Here is a 23,678-nt window from a genome sequence, read left to right as displayed (position 1 = left end):
CTCTCATAATTCTCACACCTATAATAATCTCTCAGACGCCCATTTTCTGTTTCATATTGTTTTCACACCTTAATCTCCCACACCCTAATTTTCTGACCCCTGAAATCATACACTCTTTATCATCTTTCTTCTGACTATAATTCTCTCTCTCTCTCTCTCTCTCTCTCTCTCTCTCTCTCTCTCTCTCTCTCTCCACCTGCAAGGCAACAGATAAAAACCCAGGTCCATCTTGACGTCACAGTCCCTCACGCCATTGTTGGGGTCACATTGTGTGTGTGTGTGTGTGTGTGTGTGTGTGTGTGTGTGTGTGTGTGTGTGTGTGTGTGTGTTTTAGTCACTAGAGGTTCTAGTCACTAGAAGATGAGAAATCGCTGTTCCATTTAACGTGTTTGCTGTTGTCGTAGTTACTGTATATTTCAGGGCTAAATGAACTGATAAAGAGGTTATTTTTGCAGTGCAGGAATATTTAAAGAGGACAGTGTTGTAACAGATTGCTTAGTTGCAGCTACATGTGATTTGGGCAATATTACTTGTAATGTTTACAGTCAAAAAAACATCGATTTGATAGGTGTCTGAAGCACATCTACAAAGAAAAACGTGAAAATATGTGCAGATGGAGTCAGGATTCCGGATCCTGAATGATAATGTGAATGGCTGTGTGGTCCATATCGCTGGAGATCCTACTGATAACTCTCCTATACCATTTTCACGCTAACCTGGTCTTAAACTGTCATCTCTCCATCGGGAATGCTAAACTGTAGCAATACATGAACACGAGAATATGGTGCTAGTCACGAGCAATTGCTATGCAAAGTATAGTGACCCACGGCATCGTCTTTTTCCGCCACTTAGCTGCCTGAAAGAAGTTGCAAAAGGACGAAAATCTTGGCCAAGTTAAGGTAAAATTTGTATAACTGCGTTCTTTCTCTTACTTGCTGCAAGAGCCAATCTCACGCTATCTTCAAGCGAGAAAGATGGTCAGGATGATGATGATGATGATGATGATGGTGATGATGCTATGGATTTTATTACTGTTTTTGTTGCCTGTGATGCGTATTAATGTAGTTGTTATTGTTGTTTCAGGAGAAGGGGGAGTACGTGGTGTCGGGACCTCAAGGCGCGGATCTGTACAGCACCCGGCAAGTGGCCCTCCCTCCCTTGTCCCACCCACCCACCGCAGAGCCGCCACAAGGTACTCATGGCTTACTCATCTTACTCATCCTTACTTGTTACTCATCCTAAGTTTCTTATTACTCATCCCTCCCTCACCTCTCATGCCCAGCTATCGCAGAACCACGTCTAAAAACTCATGTTACTCATTTTACTCATCCTCACTCAGTTATCATCCTACCTACTTAAACTTCACCTTAACTTACTCATTACTCATCCCTCCCACCCCTCTCACATCCACCCACCACAGACCATCACCCAGGTACTCATTATCACTCATCTTACTCATTTTAACTCACTTATTACTCATGATAACTCACTGATAATCCTGACAAATAATATTCATCCTTCTCATCTCTCCCACACTCTCACATCACCGACACATATCAAGGTACTCACGTGTTACCAATATTACTTATTTCTTTTCCCTTTATAGGCATCCACCGCAGACTCATACCAAAGAAATCATTATTACTCATCATACTTAATCTTGGCTCCCCTCTCACATTCACCCATTTCAGATTCTCACCAAAGTACTCATCTTACTGAAACTCACAAATTTCTCATCTTACAAATTACTCTTTCTGACTCATATTACACATCCTAACCCACTGCGAATTAAAACTCACTTCTTACTAACTCATTGCTCACACCCCCAGCCTTTTCACACCCACCCACTGCAGACAAGCCTTCACTGACCCTCCCACTCCTTAAAGTTCAATAAAACCGTCAAAAAGATAGCATGAATTTAATACGAATAAGTGACACCCTCGGTCTGAACTGGTTAAAGAAGGACACCCGCTACTCCCACCAATGCCCTTAACGATAACCAAACAATGCCCTGGAAATTAATGGATTATAGTCTATTTTAGGCCTGGGTCACTAGGAAAGCATTATTTGAGGTTAGGCCTATGCTTATTGAAGGACAGGTTCAGAACGGTAATGATATAAACGTTGATTACTACATGATGACACCTTTTTTTCAAGTTTCTTTAGTAGTAATAGCAGTAATCTACCTATTTATCTCTGTCTGTCGAAATCCCTGTCTGTCTATCTTTCTATCTGTCTATCTGTTTATTGCCTGATACCTCATCCTATTAGGGGTGGCTTAGACAAAAGGACCTCAAGGCTTTTTTGTCCCTACCTAATAACAATCCCTTTATTCACAACACACTGCCCTCTCTTACATAATCCCGAACCTTATCTTTCTATCTCGTTCTCGGTCTTCTTCTTCTCCTCCCATCCACCTCAATCTCATAACTCTTCTACTCAGTCTCTCACTCTCCATTCGCTCCAGATGACCAAACCACCTCAGTATTTGTATAACAGTAGACTCTGCACCACACTGTATAATAATAATAAAAAGAATATTGATGGTGATGAAGATGATAATAATAATAATAATAATAATAATAATATAAAAGCATGACATACAAAAAGAGAATCAACAGCAATGAGAGGTTTAACAATGCAATGAATCGGTCAGGCAAACTTTGCTTTTTTGGCAACTACAGGTATATTAACAAGAGAGATTATTACGACCTTTCCATGAGAAGCCTCGCCACTTTAGCCCGAGGACGTGTGTGTGTGTGTGTGTGTGTGTGTGTGTGTGTGTGTGTGTGTGTGTGTGTGTGTGTGTGTGTGTGTGTGTGTGTGTGTGTGTGAGAGGCCTACCAACATAAAGAGGTATGAAAATGCAGGCGTTCAAGAGTCTCCTGGGGAATGCACACACGAAGGGCAATTTACTCCTGAAGGGAAGTAAATTTGGCCGGGGTAGAATGTAATATAGTGCTGCCTTCCTGGAAACCCTCAGGCCCCCACTGCCTTCTCTCAATGGTAAGTAGAGGCGCTGGCATAATTCCCACAGTGTTACGAGACCCACCTGATTATTGTTAGCTCTGAAAAATTTGATTCGATTCTCCACACGCCCTGTCCGTACTGGTATCGTAATTACTATCACTCATATCATCGTCTTCATTATTATCGCTATAATAACCACCCCATCATCATCGTCGTCACAAAAAATCATTATCATTACTATAATTACAGCCATCATCGTCGGTGCCATCCTCATAACCACCTCAACTTCCCTTTTAATACTAATACATTGTAGTATTTACCACCACTACTTTCATAATGATCATCCTATCATAAGACTATTTATCACTACTACAATTGGTATGACGACTGTGACTATAATTGCATCACCGACCTAATGGATAATGTCATTAACATTACTACAACAATCATCATCATCATCATCATCATTATCATTATCATAATCATTATCAATAACAACAACACAGACATTAACATCATCATTATTACTGAAATTCCCAACGTCATTCAGGCATTATATGGAATTACATAAAATTATTTGTAAGAATATACACTAACACAGCTCCAGCATCAAACCCCACTTTCCAGAACCGGATTTAAGACCCTGCATGCCCTGGGTTCTTTTCCACTGCAGGCTCCTTAATTTGCTCATGGTCCGTATATGTATGTGCAGTGAATATACCTGGTCAGTGCCTGCTGCCGACTATGGGTAACCCGGTAATAATAAAGAAGCTGATACAGTATAAAAAGGGCTAATATGTAAGCCTACAAAACTTCATAGGTCATACCTCAGTCAGAATGTATAACCTATCTATCTATCTATCTGTTTTTGCTAATTTCGTAGAACATTAAAACTCGTAGGCCATAAAGCATAATTAGTACTGTGCTCCTTTGACAGTCCGACCGTCCTGGTTTCACCCTAAATTCTGCTGGTTTTCTGTGTTCTAACTTCCATGTCCAGTTCACCCTTTAATCCTTTAACCCTTCTATCATCCTCAACCTGCCCCATTCCTGACATCACTCTAACTCCAGCTATCATTTTACATTATACCCACATTGTAATCTCTCACGGCCCTCATCTCAGACCATAGCTATGTTTTCTCCGTAAATCCCTCCCAACCACTTAACCCTTACAGCGACAATGATCACGTCAGTATTTTATTCTTGCTGACACCAGGCGATTTATATTTCTGTTAGGAGAGACCAGTGACATTCAAAGGGCAGGCAAACGACCCCCATTAGCCCCTCCGGTATCATTATACTAGTCGTTTAGGTATTTAATAATGGCTGCCGCTAGACCATCGTACACTCTTCCATCCAAGGACGGCGTTTTTATTTAATTCTTTTTGTCTCCAAATAATTTTTCTCTGCTGGAGGAAGAGATTTCGTACTGAACCGTTTAAAAACAGACTTTATCATCTTCACCTCCAGGGTGTTTTCCTGATCTGGATAAAATCGTCTCACAGCATTCATAGCAATATAACAATGACGTTCGAAAGTCTCTACTCTGACCCTGAACCCATCCTAATTCCCTTTCCTCCCTTGAACCCAACCTTTATGACAGATCTCTCTAAAAGGATCACGAGATAATGAGACAACATGAATAATAAGAGGTGATGAAAAATTGTGTTGTTGAAAGTATAGGGTTAGTCATGTGGAATGTTGTAGTCTAGTGTGGTAAGCAAGAAAACTGAAGTTCGTATATGCTTTAGTGCTTACCTCTGCGCGTCTGTATCAAAACCCCACCCTGTGAGTCTTTGGCTGTGGCCTTTATTTTCGTGGTATTAAGAAGCGTTCAAGCATCTCATCACCCCTGTCTTCTCGGCATATGGCGCGTTAATCCCGTAGACTATTTAATGCTGTACACGTCGACATTACACAGGTATACATAACATACACGAGAAGAGTAGGGCATAATAGGCAAAATACATCACTTAGGAGGAGGTACTTGAAATTCTTTGAAACCGACGTAAATACGACCTTGTAACTAATCAGCATCTTGTACGTCTGTGTTTGTAGCTAACCTCCCACCCTCTGTGTCTCCAGCAGGTGGGTCAGTCCGGAAGCGAAGGTCTCGAGCCAAGTCCGTGCTGTACCCTTATATCCACGGCCAGACGCACCAGCCAGGTACCGCCGTTACCTCTCAGCCGCCATCGAGGGTCAGTTCGGCAGGAGTCACGTCCACCAAGAGCAAGGACGACTCCAGGATACAATACGAGTACGAGCTGAACGTCGAGGAGGTAGAGGAAGCCAGGTGAGGAAGGAGGAGGCAGGGGGAGGCAAGGGCTGTTAGGGCAGGCAGGGCTTAGTGATGGATAGGTGTGAAGTAGCGATGTGGTATGGGTGTGGTAGAGGGGAGGCAGGGATCTTATAAGGAGAGATAAGGATGTGGTAGGGGAGGAAGGATATAGAAGAGGGAGGTAGGGGTGTGAAAGAGGGGGGTAGAAGTGTGGTAATACGTGGCAGGGTGTGATAGAGGGAAGCAAGTATGTGGTAGGGGTAAGAGAGGGAGGTACGAGTGTGGTAAGGGCAGGCAGGGGTGTGGTAAGGGGGTTAGGGGTGTAGCAGAGGGAGATAGCGATGTGGTAGGGGAAACTAAGAGTGTGGTAAGAGTAGGCAGAATGATGGTAGCAGGAGTAAGGGGTGTGATAGGGATGGTAGGGGATGTGAAAGAGGTAGGCAGGGGTGTGGTAGGGGGAGGGAGGAGTGTGGTAGGGGGAAGGAGGGATATGGAAGAGGTAGGGGTGTGGTAGGGAGAGGGAGGGGTGTGGAAGAGGTAAGGGTGTGGTAGGGTGAGGGAAGGATGTGGAAGAGGTATGGGTGTCGTTGGAGGAGGGTGGAGTGTGGAAGGGGGAAGGAGGAATGTGGTAGGAGGGAAGTAGGGATGTGTCAGGACTGTGGTAAGGGTTTGTATTAGAGGTGTGGCAAGGAGAGGCAGGGTGAGGTGAAACATGATTATTGGTACAGAATGAGTTTGGCAGGAGGATTCAGAAGTGTGGTAAGGATGTGTGGCAGAGATGTAGCATGGGCGAGGCATGGAGTTTAAGACAGGGTATGTGTATAATAAGAGAAGGGACGGATGTGATGCAGTTACCGTGTCATAAAGACTTTGTATCATAAAGCAGCGACTTTGTATTTGCTTGTAGAGGCGTATATTTTAGACTTGTGGTCGAGCGGCTTTTATATCTTGTAGTAGTTTCCCCACCAGATGTCATGTAGTGACGGGAGAGGTAAAGAATAGTATGGGACTATTTTTATTTGTCTTGGAAATATTAAACAGGTATAATAGTATAAGTCCTGGGTAGCTACCTCCCTGTCTCGCTATCTCTCTCTCTCTCTCTGTTCTAAGGCTAATCTCCGTCTCGACCTCTCTCTAGGGTCGCTTGTCTCCTTCTGTGTCTAGCCTGTTCGGTGGCTAATCTCCGTCTGAGCTCTCTTTCCTAAATTCTGGTATAGCAGGGGTGTGTCACATGTGTTCCTCGTGGGTGGACTAGATCTTTCTCACGAGAGGACTGCTGACAGCTAACTGCATCATCTCCTTACTGGCCGCTGTCGTCAGCTTTCCTCCGTGTAAGCATGTTTAGCGCTGCTCGCTTCTCGCAAACACAACACCTTCTCATCATTTGACTTCCTGCTTCTATCTGTCTCTCTATCTATCTATTTATCTATCTATCTAGTATGATTTGCAATTATAATATGGAGACCTACCACATTGCTCAGCCGCGCAAAAATGGCGTACCATCGACATTTAATAGTTATAATATATTAATACATACTACATACACATTATAATGAACTTATAAGCTAATTAAGTGAAATACATAATATTGTAAGTAACATAATTGTATGAATATTGTATACATATATTATTCATAGTAAATAGTGATTATTCAGTAATATTACATTTTAAATAAGCTGAATACATATTGGAATAAATGCAATGATTGTTGTATAACACTTTGTAAGACGTGCATGTACAACAGACGTACGCATATAATTGTGCAATGGTAATACTGCTAGGTTATACATTACATATTTGAGTTATCACTTTAGTAATGTCTAATATTTCACCTAACTTGTATGATGATACTGGTAATACAGAATTGTGCTATAATTGTATGACTTATAATATTGTACTAACATTGTGGTACTACATAATTGTGTTGGCCTTATAATTGTAGTTACATTTTGTTAATGCAACTATTACATATGTGTCTTGGCCTTATAATTGTAGTTAAAGTTACATAAAAGTTACATCTTGTTAATGCAACTGTTTTGTCGTTACATAATTGTTACATATCGTTTGTAGGTACATAATTGTAGTTAGTGTAACATAGTGCAATCGTTTGTCGTTACATAATTGTTACATATCGTTTGTAGGTACATAATTGTAGTTAAAGTTACATAAAAGTTACATCTTGTTAATGCAACTGTCACATAAATTGGTACATATTGTTTGTAGTTACATAATTATAATATGGAGTAACATAATTGTAATAACTGCAGTCCTAACATATGCTGCGGTCGATGATAGTGATGATGTGTCGTGCCACTTGTATGTGGAGACAACAATTTGCTTTTTTGTTTGTAGTTTACGTGGTATTTTGACTTATGTAGTAACATTTACACTTATTTTCATTTGTTTGTTATGTGATCTTACTCTATTTCTCTTTTTTCTTTCTTACTTTTCTTTCTTTCTTTTTTGTATGTATTGATTTTCTATAGTTTGTTTTTCTTTGCTTGTGTACACTTTTTTCCATGTTGTTCATGGTTACCTAATTGCTGGCTAATTTCCTTGAGATACTTTTTTAAAGTTTAGTTTATATTGCACAGAGATTATAAAATGATATTATATAGTCCCATATTTTGTTATTTTATATAAAAAATATATACACTATATACAGTATTAACTATACACACTGACTTGTTGTTCACCTGTACCTATCGTGAGTAATATGTGTGTCAGCACTGTGTGGAAATCATTGTCTTCACGATTGTGTTGAAGATGTTCACTCTTGCTAACGGCATTTGTGTTGGCCATTTTTTTTTTTTTTTTTTCGTAAGTTAATTTATCTGTTTCCACTAGGTAGCTTTAATTAATAAATGTTTAATACAGTTCTTTTAATTGCTCACTGAGTAATTGTGATGGTATATTTTCTTTATCACTTTGTAGATATAATTAATGTATAGTTGTATGTATGAAACACGTATTTTACGTAGGTATAAATGGTAACACTCGTTGGTAGTAAATAAATATTATAATAAATGAATGAATATATACTGTGTAGAATGTTTATTGTTGGTGCAAGTATTTAATGATTGAATTATGAAGATAATTGAAGTAAGTATGTGTATTTAAACTGTAACTATACAGCACGTTTTATATGTTTGTGCAGAAGCTTATTGTCTATCACTGTGTATTGTATAAATGAAGTAACTATGTAACTCACTAATTTTTACCGTGGTGTGAGTGGTGGTGCAGGTGGTGTGTTGACTGACGTGGCGTCTGTTCAGCAAGCACGCATGATGACCTCAACTTCCCACACTGGTAGCTGTGGTGAGTGAATGAGTAGCGATGAGTAACTTGAGTGAAGACGAGTGAGTAAGATGAGTTGTAAATATGGACTTGGTGTTTTGCTGCGTGCATTGACCTCTTCACACCTGCGTAAGCGTTGGGGGTTTGGTGGATGTAGCAGAGAGAGGAGGGTGAGGTCTGGTGGTTATGAGTTGTGAGTCGTCTCTCACTCTTCGTTTGTTTGTTTGTTTGTTTGTTTGTTTTCTTTCTTTCTTGATGTATTCTTGGTCCTTTTTTCTTGTGATTTACTCGTTGTAGGATGAAGACTGCCGCTACTTGTAGGTGCGTGTAGAAGATTATACAGACGACGTAGAGTTGTTAATTGTAGTTGATTGTAGATGGCTGTAGTTGATTGTAGATGGCTGTAGACTTTGTAGAACTGAAGCTAATCTTGTAGTCTCGGTTGCTTTTGTAGAAATTTGCTTTTAATTCGGAGACGATGTCCGCAGATTTGCTGGTTTGTCGTTAAGCTACTTGCAAGGCGTCGAGCGATCTCTTGACCTCTGCATCAGCGTAATGATCTGGGAGAAGGAGGGGGATGGAGAGAAGCGTCAGGAGCCGGTTATGTTGTTGGTTGAGAGAGATATTCTTGTTTTCAATCTTGATATTTTGTAGGAATTTAATGTTGATTCGTAGACGAGTTTCGTATACGTTCGCTGCTACCAAATGTCATAAAGACTTTGTATCATAAAGCAGCGACTTTGTATTTGCTTGTAGAGGCGTATATTTTAGACTTGTGGTCGAGCGGCTTTTATATCTTGTAGTAGTTTCCCCACCAGATGTCATGTAGTGACGGGAGAGGTAAAGAATAGTATGGGACTATTTTTATTTGTCTTGGAAATATTAAACAGGTATAATAGTATAAGTCCTGGGTAGCTACCTCCCTGTCTCGCTATCTCTCTCTCTCTCTCTCTGTTCTAAGGCTAATCTCCGTCTCGACCTCTCTCTAGGGTCGCTTGTCTCCTTCTGTGTCTAGCCTGTTCGGTGGCTAATCTCCGTCTGAGCTCTCTTTCCTAAATTCTGGTATAGCAGGGGTGTGTCACATGTGTTCCTCGTGGGTGGACTAGATCTTTCTCACGAGAGGACTGCTGACAGCTAACTGCATCATCTCCTTACTGGCCGCTGTCGTCAGCTTTCCTCCGTGTAAGCATGTTTAGCGCTGCTCGCTTCTCGCAAACACAACACCTTCTCATCATTTGACTTCCTGCTTCTATCTGTCTCTCTATCTATCTATTTATCTATCTATCTAGTATGATTTGCAATTATAATATGGAGACCTACCACAACCGTACTTCTGATGTCGCTTCATTTTGTATCACTTCAGTATGGTGGCGTCTTTTATTTTTTTGCTCTGGCTACCGAAAAGACGATTTTATGCAACTAAGGACAGGCCTCTAGTATTAAGAAGGTTAATGAGGGCCATAGCTAATTTTCCCAGTTTGAGAAGTTTCCTCTGAGTAAAATCGTTTGGTGGACACAAGCATAAAATACATAACATGGCATCGTGGTGAAAGAGTTAAACTGTTATATTTCCTAAGGGCGGGGACACTAACGCTACTATTCATCTTTTACAGGAACCACTAAAAGGATTGCTTGTTGTTGCCACTATTTTATTATTTCAGGATCTAAAACCATGCCAATGCCTTTCTGCACTATAGACATGCATGCCAATATTTTTTTTATAATTATCACAACTTACACTAATATACTGCCACCACGCGGAATACAAACACTACCATTTCCTTACTACTCGGGGCTACTGGGACTCCTACGTCCCTAGTTCCAGAAATTACAGTACTGTTTTGTTACATTTCATGATACCCATATTATCATACTTCTCTCTCCCCATCCTTGAGACGCTGCCATAACTATTACACTGTTACCAAGATTAATAAGTACACTTTTCTACAACTGAGACCGTTACTGTTTACCACAACCAAGACGATTAATACTTCACCACTCTCCTGTGTAGGGATTATGTCTCACAGTTGCTGCCCTTCGCCCTTCCCTGGCTGGTTCCCCGTCATGGCACCAAAAATATGGTGGTGGGGGCCGGGTACTCCCTCACTCTGGAGCTCAAAGTGGCACAGCTCTCTGGGTAAAGCTCCTCGGGGCATGGTAAAAATGTTTTATGGAGCTTCGTAGCCTTGGTTGTGAGCTGTATTGCCTCTGTAAGACAGCAATTTAGACAATAACAACCCCGAATTTGTTTACATTCTAACGCCGATTAGACCTCATAGATGTACTGTACATTTATTATCTTTGAAATCGTAGCAGGCATTTGACTCATATGCCATGATTAGTTTTCTTTATTCCTTTCTATAAATTGTTGCCAAAACTACTTCATATTAAAGGTCTTGCTATTCTGTTTCAGGTCGTATTTAGTCAGCTTCCTCAACAACACAGCCATACTGAAACATACAAGCTGTTATCTTAGTAATTGTGCTTTATTAGTGACCTATGAGTATCAGTTCTTTGCAGCTTTCTGGCCCTCAGATGTTTTTGTAGTTCTTGGTGTGTGGGAGTTGTCCGGTGAACGAGAAAACTTATGACCTCATCTTGTGACCTAGTGTGACCTCACTGTGACTAAGTTCTATTTCAGTGTGATGAAAGGAAACTCACATCTCATGAGGAGTGAGCAAGTTATACCTCAGTAGGACCAGCTACGACTTAACCCTTCCTGGGGCAGAGGGTCCTCTCGTATTTGCAGTCTTACTTTGAAAAAGGTTCAATTATAATAGCTAATTTCAGTGACTAATTATGACCCCAAAGTGACCTAATGTGACCAGAACTGACCTCAGTGTGAAATGATCAGGTATGAACAACTGCGACCTAATTGTGACCAAGTGCAGTTGTCTGTAGAAGTATTAGGAATAAACTTACAAACTGAATCGAGCTAAGTTTATTCGCTGGTAGACACGTTTATTTGAGTACAGAACACTCTAGTATCGACACTGAAGAACAAAATAATCATTGCTAAATAGTATTTCGTAAATCTAGCGAGATACATGTAGTTTATGTACTTGCTGATGCTACGTACTTAACTGGCTCAAGACGATGCTGTTTAGGTAATGAAATAAAAGTTGATGTAGTTAGTTTATCTTTCTGCTTTCTATTTATCCTTCTATCATTCTTTTTCTTGCATATTTACGTAGGTACTAGCAACCGAAAAATAATGCTTATTACAACTGCTGCCATCCTTCCTTTTAGTAATATGCCGACTATTCTTCTGTGTGGCATAAATACTTTCTCCCATTTATACTACTTTTCTCCTCCTCATCCAATACCTCCCTCTTAATTTCACTCACTCCTCTTCATCTCTTCTTTAACTTCCAGCCTCATCATCTCCTTTCCCTTTCCTTCCCCTGGCCTCTACATCTATTTCCCAGCTCCCCACAATCCCCTAAACCTCCACCTTTCCCCAAACTCTACTTCTCCTACCTTCTCCCTTGTTTTCCCTATCCTCTTCCCCCTTCTTCCACGTTCTTTCCTCTTTAAGTCTCTTTTCCCTTATCCTACTCTTTCCCCTATCCTTTTACTCTTCCCCCTTTCTCTCAGCTTTTCCTTCACCTTATAATTTTTCAACTTTTGTATCTTCGACCATTTTACCACCCTCCTTTGGCCTCTCTCCAACTTTCTCTCCCCCTCCCCTCTTCTACGAACCTCTCCCCTTTTCTCTCAATCTGCTTCCCTCTTCCCCAGACTCATCCCTCTCCTCCAACCTCTCCTTTCTTCCTTCAACCTCTCTCCACTTCAACCAACATCCCTCTTCTCCCAACCTCTCCCCTCTTCTCACAACTTCTTCCCTATGCCACCACCTCTCCCTTCGTCTACCTATCTCTCCCCTCTTCTACCAACCTTTCTCTTCCCCCAACCTCTCTCCTTATCACTCAACTTCATCCCTCTTCTCCAAACCTCTCCCTTTTTTTTTTCTCAACCTCTTTCCTCTTCTCCCAACCTCTCTCCTCTTCTCCCACTCTCATCCCTTATCGCACCCTCTCCCCCCATCATCTCCCTTTCCCCACGACCCCGTAACTCCCCTCCCGTGTCCCGCCAGACCGAGCAGGATGACGCAGGACAGGTGGCGTGCGAGGAAGGTGCGATTTTTCCGGAACGGCGACAGGTACTACCCCGGTTACGAGTTTGTCTTCAAGCCAGGCCGAGATGTGGTCAATATGGAAGCTCTCTGCGACAAGATCTCCGACAGAATTGGTGAGTGCGCTTGTGTTCTGGTCCTGTTCTAGCTGTTCTGGTCTTGCTCTGTTCTGTTCTAGTTGTTCTGTTCCTGTACTAGAAGCAACATACACCTGAGCATGTTTATACGTTCATTGTGAGTGTGTGTTAACATGTGTGCGTGTAAGAAGGGTTACATGATTGTGAAAATGAATAGGAATGCAAATGTAAGAGTTGTGTGTGTGTGTGTGTGTGTGTGTGTGTGTGTGTGTGTGTGTGTGTGTGTGTGTGTGTGTGTGTGTGTGTGTGTGTGTGTGTGTGTGTGTGTGTGTGTGTCAGTGCCTTCCACACCTGCTCAATCACTAGCTACCTACGTGTCTGTCTAAACTAGAGACCATAAAACTCTTCAACATTTTAAATTTTATGTCAGAGTTCACGATACAGCAAAATGGGGACGTGGTGGAGTGAGGGAGGGGGCAAGGTCTCTCTCTCTCTCTCTCTCTTTCTCTGTATGTGTGTGTGTGTGTGTGTGTGTGTGTGTGTGTGTGTGTGTGTGTTGTGGAACTTACATGTACAATATTTAAGGATTAACTCAGATTAACCCCAATTAAGTTAGGTCAGACAATGCCACTGTGGGATATATTTAGCAAGTGATAGATTAGGTTACTAGATCAGGAGAAACGGTAGGATGGAACATGTGAAATCTTTATTGATAGGATGATAAGTGCATTTCACAGATAATGATAGAAAAGTGGATGTACCTAGGGAGCAACACGCGTGAAAAGAGACACATGTGATGACAGGAGGGAGTAGCGAGGCTTTATAATAGAGGTATTGATCAGCTGTGTGGCGCCATCTTTGTTTACAAATGGTTCCAGGGCGACCACCTGCTTCCCGCCAAAAGTGTGTCAGGGTGAAAACAATCGGTGTCTTTAGGTTACTGGCTATGGCGATAAAACTGGATCAATTCAGCCACACGAAAATCTATGAGGCTCATTTGAAAACGCTGGTATAGGTCCATTTTATATATTCCTTTTTAATTATAAACTTTTCTGAAATATTTATTTAACAACGAAACTGCTAAACTGTCAGTTACTATTAAAGGCTGTTGCTGCTGACAATGATAACGATGGTGATCATAACGACACTGATGATGATTTTGATGAGGATGATCATCGTCAGTGGAATCTCACTTTTTACTTTTTTCTCACGGAAGAGAAAGATCTTGAGAAAATTCCTCACTTATTCTGGGATATAAATCAGTGGAGAAGACGTCAGAGTTCCATCTCCCACCATCTCTCTTGTGGGATCTACGAAACTGTTTACATTGCATGTGGTGTTCCATGGGGCAGCCACATCCCTAGGTCAGCACAAGGACACAGGTTTTGCAGTCCTTGGCTCCAGCTCATTTTAGATCTTATCTTACTTTATGATACTCAGAAAAGAAACTGGGCAGCATTCTCTCTACTTATACCTCAAGGATACAGGGTTAAAATTAGTAAGCACTTCACTTGACCTGAAAGCTGCCAAGTAAGTAGTAAAGTGGTACCCAAGCTATTAATCAGCTACTTTGATTTAACCTAGAGGAAACTCTTTAGGATTTCTTGCCGGCACTGCCAGAATAATCAAGAATGTTTATACCAGCAAAGTGCGCTTTGTGAGCGCGTGACGAGCGAGCGGGCGTTTGTACATACGCCTATCATCATAATTTCATCTAAGTGTAAAGTTTCAACATTTCTGGTGAGGCAGTTGAACAATAACAGAAGAACAACTGAGCTGAAATATTTACCTTCCCATCTTATCTCTCTCTCTCACGTTTTCTCTCTGACTGTGCATATAGCGAGGCGCCGTAGCATTTATTACAAGAGCAATGTTCAGTTCTCTGCTTCCGACTTAGCGTGTCAACGAACTGCGTCGGCAAAAGCTTGGCTATTGATTGAATGATAAAACCCAGAAATCTGGTGATTACCCTTGCTGATTTCACCCTCTAAACAGAAAAAAAGCTCATGTAAAATTATAAGCGTAATATCCGGTAAGTAAATGTTACAGTTCATGCAAGAAAACATACTGCTACAACAGGAAATTTTTTAAAATCAAATTTCATAGTGGAACACGTCAACTGAAACCCCTCGGTACATTCCCTTGAAAAGCTGGGATTCCATTTTTTTTTTTTTTTTTTGGGGGGGTCTCACGAATAAATATATGGCTAAAAACAAATCTATTGAACGTATTTACTACCTGCTGACACAATCTCTTCTCTATCTCACACAGTAGAAATGTTATTAGTCTCTGAAAACCATCGTGGTCGGGCCGTGTCGTGTCGGGCCGGACCGGTCCGCTCATTTCTTTGCTGAATGTAAACACTGTTTCGCTTGCTGCGTTCGCTCGCTCGTAATAAAGTCTGAAGTCAGTCTTAAAGGTTTCCTTCCATATTGTACAATAATTATAATTCATATCTAATAAGGAAATGGGGCCAGGCAAATAAACCACCGCTTATGGCCATGCTAATGTAATTTGCAAGACTAACTTCAGGACCTCACGCCAGTCAAAAGTATTTAGAATTATCTCTGTCTAAGCAATTTTTTGTTTTAACTGTCTACAGAGTTTTCAATATTGGTTGTATTCAGCTGAGCCTTCTGAAGAACAGAAATTGTAAAATCGGGCAAAAAAAAAATGGATTATAAAGAGGAAAAGAATACGGCGGTGTGTGAGGGAATGAGGTGGAGTGTGAGGAAGTGAGATGGGGTGCGAGGGAGTGAGAAAGGGTTAGGTGGAGTGAGGTGGAGTGTGAGGGAGTAAAGGAATGTAAGGACTAAGGAGTGAGGGACAGTGTGAGTTAGTAGGAGAGTGAGGGAGTGAAATACAGTATGAGGAAATGTGAGGGACTGAAAGAAAGAATGAGGGAGTAAGATAGACTGCAGGGGAGTACGAGTGAAATACAGTGAGGGAGTGAAATACAGTATGAGCGAATGTGAGGGACTGAAACATAGTGTGAGGGAGTAAGACAGAGCATGAGGGGGTACAAGGGAGTGAAATACAGAGTGAGGGAGTGAAATACAGTATGAGAGAAAGTGAGGAACTGAAACACTGGGTGAAGGGGGTAAGACACTCTGCAAGGGAATGTGAGGGAGTGAAATACAATGTGAGGGAGTGAAGTACAATGTGAGGGAGTAAATCAGAGTGCGAGGGTGTGCATAGCGTGATCCCCCCACACGCCACTGGTCAATCACGCTCACACACAACATTCCCGCCCTCCTTCCTCGACGCTCATGGGGATCTCTCTGTCCTTCTCTTCTTATCTTTCATGTTATTATTTGCCTTCATGTCCTCAGCTACATAAAATAATAAGAATAGAACTATGTTCAGTCCCGGTTAATAATTCCTTCACATCGTACTAATAAAATGTCACAAGCTAATTAGATCTTGCTAAGCCAGTCAATGGCGGTTGTAAAGCTTGAAGTATTCCCTACCTAGCAAGCAAGAGGTCCCGGGTTCGATTCCCTGGTCAACTACGGGACCTTTAGACAGGGGCTCCTTTGTCCTAATCTGTTTGCACCTAGAAATGTAATAGAGGCCTGGATGTAAATCGATTATTGTCCTTTTATCTTAACTTGGCCCAGATTTTTTTCCCCCTTCAGCTTATTTCACGCAGCTCAGTGGCGGAATTAAACAACAGCATGGCTTTACATCCTTTCCACGGCACTTCTTCATGGCTAGCATCGAACTCTAGTGTTAATCCCTAGTTGCAATTCAGAATTCAAAACAGATAGACGGCAGTTTTAGGCCAAGTTAGAGTAAGCTGAGTATAGATGAGTAGTATTCTGGGGATAGAAATTACAGACTCTTATCAAGCACAATAATTCGACATCAGCTGTCTTACATACATCCCGCCTCTTGCCTACACACCCCTTCCCATCTCGACCTGAGCCATCTTGAGAAGGTTTCCTGACTGTAGCCATCCGTCATGGAAAGGCAGAGTCTTGCGGTCGATTTAAGGGCTACAAAATCTTCACCAGTTCTTCTTCAAACTAAACAATAATCAGATGAGATGGATTCTCACACCATTAGTTAAGAAGTCCAGGGGTATAAAGTAATTACTGACTGATTGGAAGTGTACCTTATTGACTTCCATCGTAATTTTCCACGGAAGATGAAATGCTGAATCCCTGTCTGATGACTTTGCTTGCAGTTGCTTTGGATCCTTTGCAAATTTTAGGGATATATGAGCCTCGTGAATAATATTTATCTCAATTGAAGAAAATCGACTGACGTTACCATAAATAAAATACCAAACTGCATTCATATCAGATAAAGGATTAATAATGCTAGAATTAAATTAACTCCTTTATGGCTAGGATTTCCCTCAGATTATTAAAGTCGTCTGGTGATGCCTTAATATGAAAAAGTTCGATTATGACAGTGAAGATGTTGAGTATTAGGTGTCTGCCGTATGAGTTTTGTTATGGCTGTCACAAAGTTCTGGGAAGGTGCCTGTGCCTGACTGTGCCTGGTTAGAGGGCAGAGGGTCGTCGTCTTGTCAGCACGAACACACAACCTCTGTCCTCTCATGCCTTCACACCCTGTCTCACACTTGCCTTCACTTCCGCGTGCTCTACCTCACACGTCACTTCATTCATGTATATCTCCTTATACCTCCTTATACTTCCTCTAAGCACACCGGACACTCACCCTCGGTTTCTCTCACCCTATCTCACACTTACCATCACTCCCTCATATTCCAGCTCACTTCCTGCTTTTCTATCCTTGTCTTTAACTGATAGGATAATTTGGTTAATTATAACCTTCCCTATACCAAACAGCCGCGAAAGGACCAACAGGTCTGTTGCTGTTTGCTTTCCTTTGTACTCTCTCTGTACTTCCCTTGCACTTCACCTTACACCCTCACAATTGCTCTCTCTCCGTCTCTTTTACTCCCATTTCATCAAAACTCGAGCCCTCACAAGCCACCTCACTCCCTCACCCTCCAGCTGACTCCATCACGCTCCACCGATCTCCCCTCACACTCCCTCACATTCCACCTCACTCCCTCGCACTCCCTCACACTTCAACTCACTCCTTCGCACTCCCTCACGCTCCACCTCATTGCTTGACACTCGTCACACCCTAACTTCACACTCCACATCACTCCCTCACACTCCACTGCATTCCACCTCATTTCCTCACATTTCACTTCACACCTCCTTATGCCTCCTCATTCCCTTACATTCCATCTCACTCTCTCATACTCTGCCTCACTCCTTCACATTCCACCTCACTCTCATTCTCCACTTGACTTCTCACCATATCTCATAAATCTTCCACTTACTGCAGATTCCTTGGAACCCCTAAATTCTTGACCTTGCACATGTAGAGTTCCCTTGTACATCCCCACACCCCGTCCTCACACCTCAACATGCTTTCATTTTACTCTCGCACCGCTCTCTACATCCCAGCATGCTTTTTCCTAAATATCTTTACCCATCTTTCCACTCATGTACCCTTTTCCTCACTCATACATCAGCATTCGTTCCATTAGTTTCAGAGGTCATTTCCTCACCCCCACACCCTTTTCCTTTACCCCCACGCTCTCTCCTTTCGCCCCTCTTCTCACATTCACACCTCTCACCCAACCCAAACACCACTAGCTTTACTTCATAGCCCCTATCCTCACCCTCACATTCCTTCTCCCCAACCCTATTCCACCTCTCCTCATCCCCACACCCATGCCCTCATCCCATTTATTCCCAACTTTATCCCGCCTGGCGTCCTTTACTCCCACACACTCTCCCTTCGCTCCTTTCCCCACACATTCCACACTTTATCCCCATACCCCTCCCCGTATCCCACACTATTTCTTCACTCCTTTCCTCACACCCCCTCCTCTCCTTACCCCCACACCCTTTCATTAACCGCCACACTCTCTCCCTTCATCCCCTTGCGCACTCCACACACCTCTTACTCCTCTTCTCGACACTCTCCTCACAGCAGCTCACTCTCTCACATTCACACCTCTCTTCACACCCCCACCTCACACCCTCACACCTGCCTCATCACCTCACACCTCCTTCACACCTTCTACCCTCCCCCCACTTCCCTTCTTCACCTTTCCACATTTCTCCACTGCCTTCTTCCTTCCCATTCCTTCCTCTGACTCCTTCACACTCCCCTTCACTCTACCCTCTTCCCTGCAGTGGAGTGATGGCGTGTGGGTATGGGGGGGGGGGAGTAACAGCACTAGGGTGAGGGGAGACGGGGGGTAGGAAGGGAAGGGTGGAGAGGGAGAGGAGGAGTTGTGTCACGAGATTAACAAACTCACATACTTTCCGGGTTTGTTTTGGTTCCGCCTTTCTTTCCAGCTACTTTATTCACAGTTTCTTCCTGTTCATTCATTTTTTCATTATTTCTACCGAGCGCCAAGTATATACCCTGCCTGTTCAGTCCTGTCATTTTCCTCGTGCATATATCCTGCATAATATTCAGTCGTGTCATTTTCGTCACGGTTACACGAAAGCCTCCCCAAACTCCGCAAAGACTGAATGATTTGTTGTTCCATCCCACCGAGTCTTCAGGCTGACCTCCTGTTCCGTACCTGTACCAACAACAGATAGGGAGGAGGAGGGGGAGGGTCGGATATGAAGTTTCAAAGAGTGACAGATTTAGAAACAGTCTCTATTTACCCCTTCCCAAGCTGATGCCCTTCCCTATATTGAATAAAATCATCTGAAGGTAGCAAGAATAATATAATACAATTCGTCATCGGGGCGAAGAATTTAATTTAAGACTAACAGAGACGTTGAAATATAAGAGGAAACATCATTCAAATGTGATATACAGAGGGAACCGGATTTACACCCCCTCACCCTCCCCCCTCTCCCCACACGCACACCCACCCACCAACCCACCCACCCACACACACACACACACACACACACACACACACACACACATGCACACAAACTTACAATCAGTTCCTTATCGTAAGTGGGATTACTCTGTGCAGGAACAACAAAGGACATGGGAAGCTCATACAGTCTTCTTTCCTCGTCCATTCGTCCATCCTACGACACAAGATAATTTACGATTTATTCCTGAGGCGTTCTCGTTGCGGTCGTCTTGGAAAATTAATGAACTCTGGGATTAGGCACCTGGAAATAGACCTACAGTTATTGGAATCAGAAAATATGGGGCGAAATAGGGCAATAAATCTGAATAATGCCTGAGCCGTGACACTGTAAATCTCTAGCCATACCCTGACATACCGACCTTATGGGACCTTCTAGGATTTATATATACATTTTTTGAGTTAGAGAAGGCTGCTGAAGAGGTTAGGGCAAATTACTCCAGATAGGCCTATTGAGTTTTTAGATTTCGTTGTTATTTTTTTTATATATATTTCGTAACTTACTGTATACATTTTAAAATTTTCTACGTTTTCTTTGTTGAATTTATATATCTTTTAACTGAAGATATTTTAATCTGATTCTCTCTCTCTCTCTATTGGCTACCATCAAAAAATTTCATGAAACTTAGAAAGCCAACGTATCGGTGTGAGGCAATTAACACTTTCCTCAGTTCTCGAAACCTACCTGCCGTCTACACACTCCAGCTCTCCCAAGAAACCCATTGTATTCTCCTGTAATCCGGCTTAGTTCTTGTAATTCCCTTCCAAATCCAATGTAATCGCCTGTAATCTCCTGAGGTCTAATCAACGAAGGGAGGAAATATCGCCAACAAAAACTCGCTGACATTTCCTTACTGGGTGTAGCGATGGAGGGCGTTGCATTAAATATTTCCATAACAGTAGGAAGCACAGAACAAGAGAGTCAGAGAAGAAAATACACTCCTTCATGTTCGGGGAAGACAGAGAAATATGGAGGGCAGACCAAAATCCTGGCATGGAATTTGTTTTTCTATGTGCTGCAAATTGCTGTCACAAACATATCACGTAACGCCTTCCATCGCCACAGTAGATAAGGCAATATTGGCGAACTTTTAATTGTGATAGTACATGCTGGACTTAGATGGTCGTCAGCGGTACAGGCTTTTAAAACTAAGGTAATCTCCCCACCTTTCATCAACAGCGAGGTACAGTCCAAGTCAACCGTAGATGCATTTAGCTCTACTCTATAATGTCATCTCAGGTCTACTAAACGATGCATGCTTTTAAATCTGTTGTAATCTCCCCAGCTTTACTCTACAACGAGGTACGGTACACGTCGATGGTACATGCACTTAGAGCTAATGTATTTTTCACAGGTTTAATCAACGGAGCGAGGTACGTGTTTGGCTTGGATGGTCGTCGACGGTACCGACTGGAGGAACTGGAGGACGGGGAGTCGTATGTGGCCTCGTCTGATAGGAAGTTTGTGGTGAGTCCTGTGTCTGCCGTCTTTAATCATTCTCTTCATGTCCTCTTGTTCAGTCGCTCTCATTGTCACCTGTCATGAGCTCCCCTCATTCAGTCATTCACTCACTTGTTTCCACTTTACACACTCACTTGTGTCCACTCTCACTCACTCACTCACTCACTTGTCTTCAGTCCCTCTCACTCACTTGTGTCCACTCCCTTTCACTCACGTGTCTCTGCTCTCCCACTCGCTTACCTGTTTCCACTCCCTCTCACTCACTCAAGTTGTCTTCACTCCCTCTCACTCACTCAAGTTGTCTTCACTCCCTCTCATTCACTGGCTCTTTTGTTCCCCTCCCCTCGCACTCACTCACCTGTCCCCGTTCCATCTCACTCAGTCACACATTCCCATTCTTCGTTATTTCTATTCCTTCTCAGTCGCCTTCAATATCACTCGTCTTCACCGCTTTGCTACTGGTGCTTTATTTCATTCCATCTTACTCATTCTCACCTGTTTATATTCCATTTCTCCTGCTATTACTTAGGTGGGAAACACAGTTCTTGCGAGCAGCAAGAAGAACTCTATCCAGAGTGTACTGTACATCCTAGAGTGTTAACCCTGAGAGAGCAAATTGTTCTTGACGATGCATTTGAAAGATACCTTGTTGTGGATATCACTGGCTCATTTTTACTTAATAAGAAGTGTAGTGGTATACTATTATACATGAAATTATAACCTAGTATTACACATTTCACATTCCTTCCCCACTGATGACTTATTCAGTCATGGAAAATACTGTATGAGAAATACAGTTCTCTGCAGACATCGCAGTCAGCAATGAATGAAACTGACACCACTTATCTTGTGAGTTCAATTACCGCACTGGAACCAAAGGACAAGAAATAGGTAACAGACTGTGACTCAAGGAGTCCAACAGCGATAAATGATTTAATGCAGTTAGCAGAAATATTAGTTGCAACAAGGACATGAATATATTGACCCTACTTCGTGGCCATCACTAGTGCGGACAGGATGATGCATTGGTTGCTTAGGGGAAGTTGGGAGGGTCAGTGAAATGGAAAGAGAGTTTCTCAGAATGGAGATGTCTCAGAATAAGGATATGCAAAAAATGTTACTATTAAATAATAATACAATAAATTTCGTCAGCATCCGCAGTGAGGTCGATAACACGGAGTATGTCAGACTTAAAGATCTTATGAAATACTCACTAAAAGTGTAGAAAAAATTAAGAACGTTATGTTCCACTTCGAAAGCGCAGAATATCGCTTTTCTTAACTATATGTAACAATAAACTTTGATTAAAAAAACAGGGATAGAATAATGCATGCATACAGGAAAGAGGTTGCTGTCATTCAGCGATAAAGATAAGACATGACTTAAATTAGAATCTGCGGAGATGAAATCTGAGGTAATATACAAATTCTGAAGCAGTTCTTGGGAATGACATCAGACAATGATACAAGACGTCTTGAATGGTCTTCACCAGAAGACAGATCATCGGTTGAGACAATCCTGGTCCCCCTTCCAAGGTACTTTGAAATACTGTTTAAATAATGCTCGTTTATGACATCTGGAAAGCTTGATCATTATGCACGAACGTTTGCGAAGTAGACATATAGGTGTGTTGCGTAGAGCATGCTGGACAGTTCTCGGTGTGAGTGAAACACAGGGGATCAGTACGAGTATAGTTGATAACTCAGATTTAGTTCGCAGGTGAAACGGGACCTTCGACTTCTAGTCACCTGCATTCTATCCTCTCCGGGAGTACTGTCCTCATCAACCAGTGTTCAGTCTCCCATCTAGTCTGCTGTTACTGCTTTTGACTTTTTTCTTTTTCATGATCGCACGCACTCCTTAGATTTATGTCGCTATATTTCCTCTTACTTTCATTCATTCAGTTTCATGCATTCTCATTCACTTTTGCATCCTTAAATTTTTACTTCCGCCAAGGACGTTAGGTTTTAGGCTCGGCTTGTCTTCCTTGTTGTCTGTTAGTAACATCGTGGAAAAACAATTGAATGGAAATGTACCAAACTTGCAGTAATGATTGAGGACCATTAGAGGAAGAAGTGATTGAATTTTGGGCAAAACAAGTCATGAAAACATGAAAAAGGGGATGGAGCTTCCTTGGCGGAGATAAATATTGAGTCCTCTTGCTTATGCATCATTTTGATTCATATCTTAACGAGCGCTCGGTCTCTCACACCTTGTCCTGTAACTGCACTGCAATTAATTCCTTACTTGACTTCATCCTCAGCGCACATTTCCTCGTTTACACGCAGTCTCTCATTTACACCAACGGCCGTATTATAAAAATTTATTGCGCAAAGATGTAAGCATACCCCTAATTTGCGAAGGTAATTTGTAGAACACATGTAACTGTTAGAGGTAATCAGCATGAATCCCATATTACAAGGTAGTCAACAACGATGCAGAAAGGTCAGACATAATCTACCATCATCACATGCTCCAGAACATATCGAAAAGAAAGAACGACAGAAAGAATGAAAAAACGAGGGCTTGTTCACAACTTTGCGCTCCCAGTTTTAAAA

At 42.1% G+C, this 23,678-nt stretch overlaps 1 protein-coding gene across 1 annotated transcript in view; it reads left to right on the top strand.

Annotated features, from left to right (window-relative positions):
• Positions 1-23,678, top strand: part of DCX-EMAP (Doublecortin-domain-containing echinoderm-microtubule-associated protein) — an 83,335-nt gene that overhangs the window by 19,499 nt on the left and 40,158 nt on the right. The window contains exons 2-5 of the mRNA XM_080279276.1: positions 1,084-1,192; positions 5,056-5,263; positions 12,642-12,796; positions 21,014-21,126. Coding sequence (XP_080135402.1) covers positions 1,084-1,192; positions 5,056-5,263; positions 12,642-12,796; positions 21,014-21,126 — 585 coding nt within the window. The remainder of the gene's footprint in view (positions 1-1,083; positions 1,193-5,055; positions 5,264-12,641; positions 12,797-21,013; positions 21,127-23,678) is intronic.

Source organism: Coenobita brevimanus, chromosome 78, assembly GCF_032717465.1.
Source record: "Coenobita brevimanus isolate Jiangsu-jjx chromosome 78, ASM3271746v2, whole genome shotgun sequence".
In the NCBI taxonomy this organism is placed as follows: Eukaryota; Metazoa; Arthropoda; class Malacostraca; order Decapoda; family Coenobitidae; genus Coenobita; species Coenobita brevimanus.
Note: the sequence above shows the minus strand (reverse complement) of the source record. Positions and strands in the feature narration are given on the sequence as shown.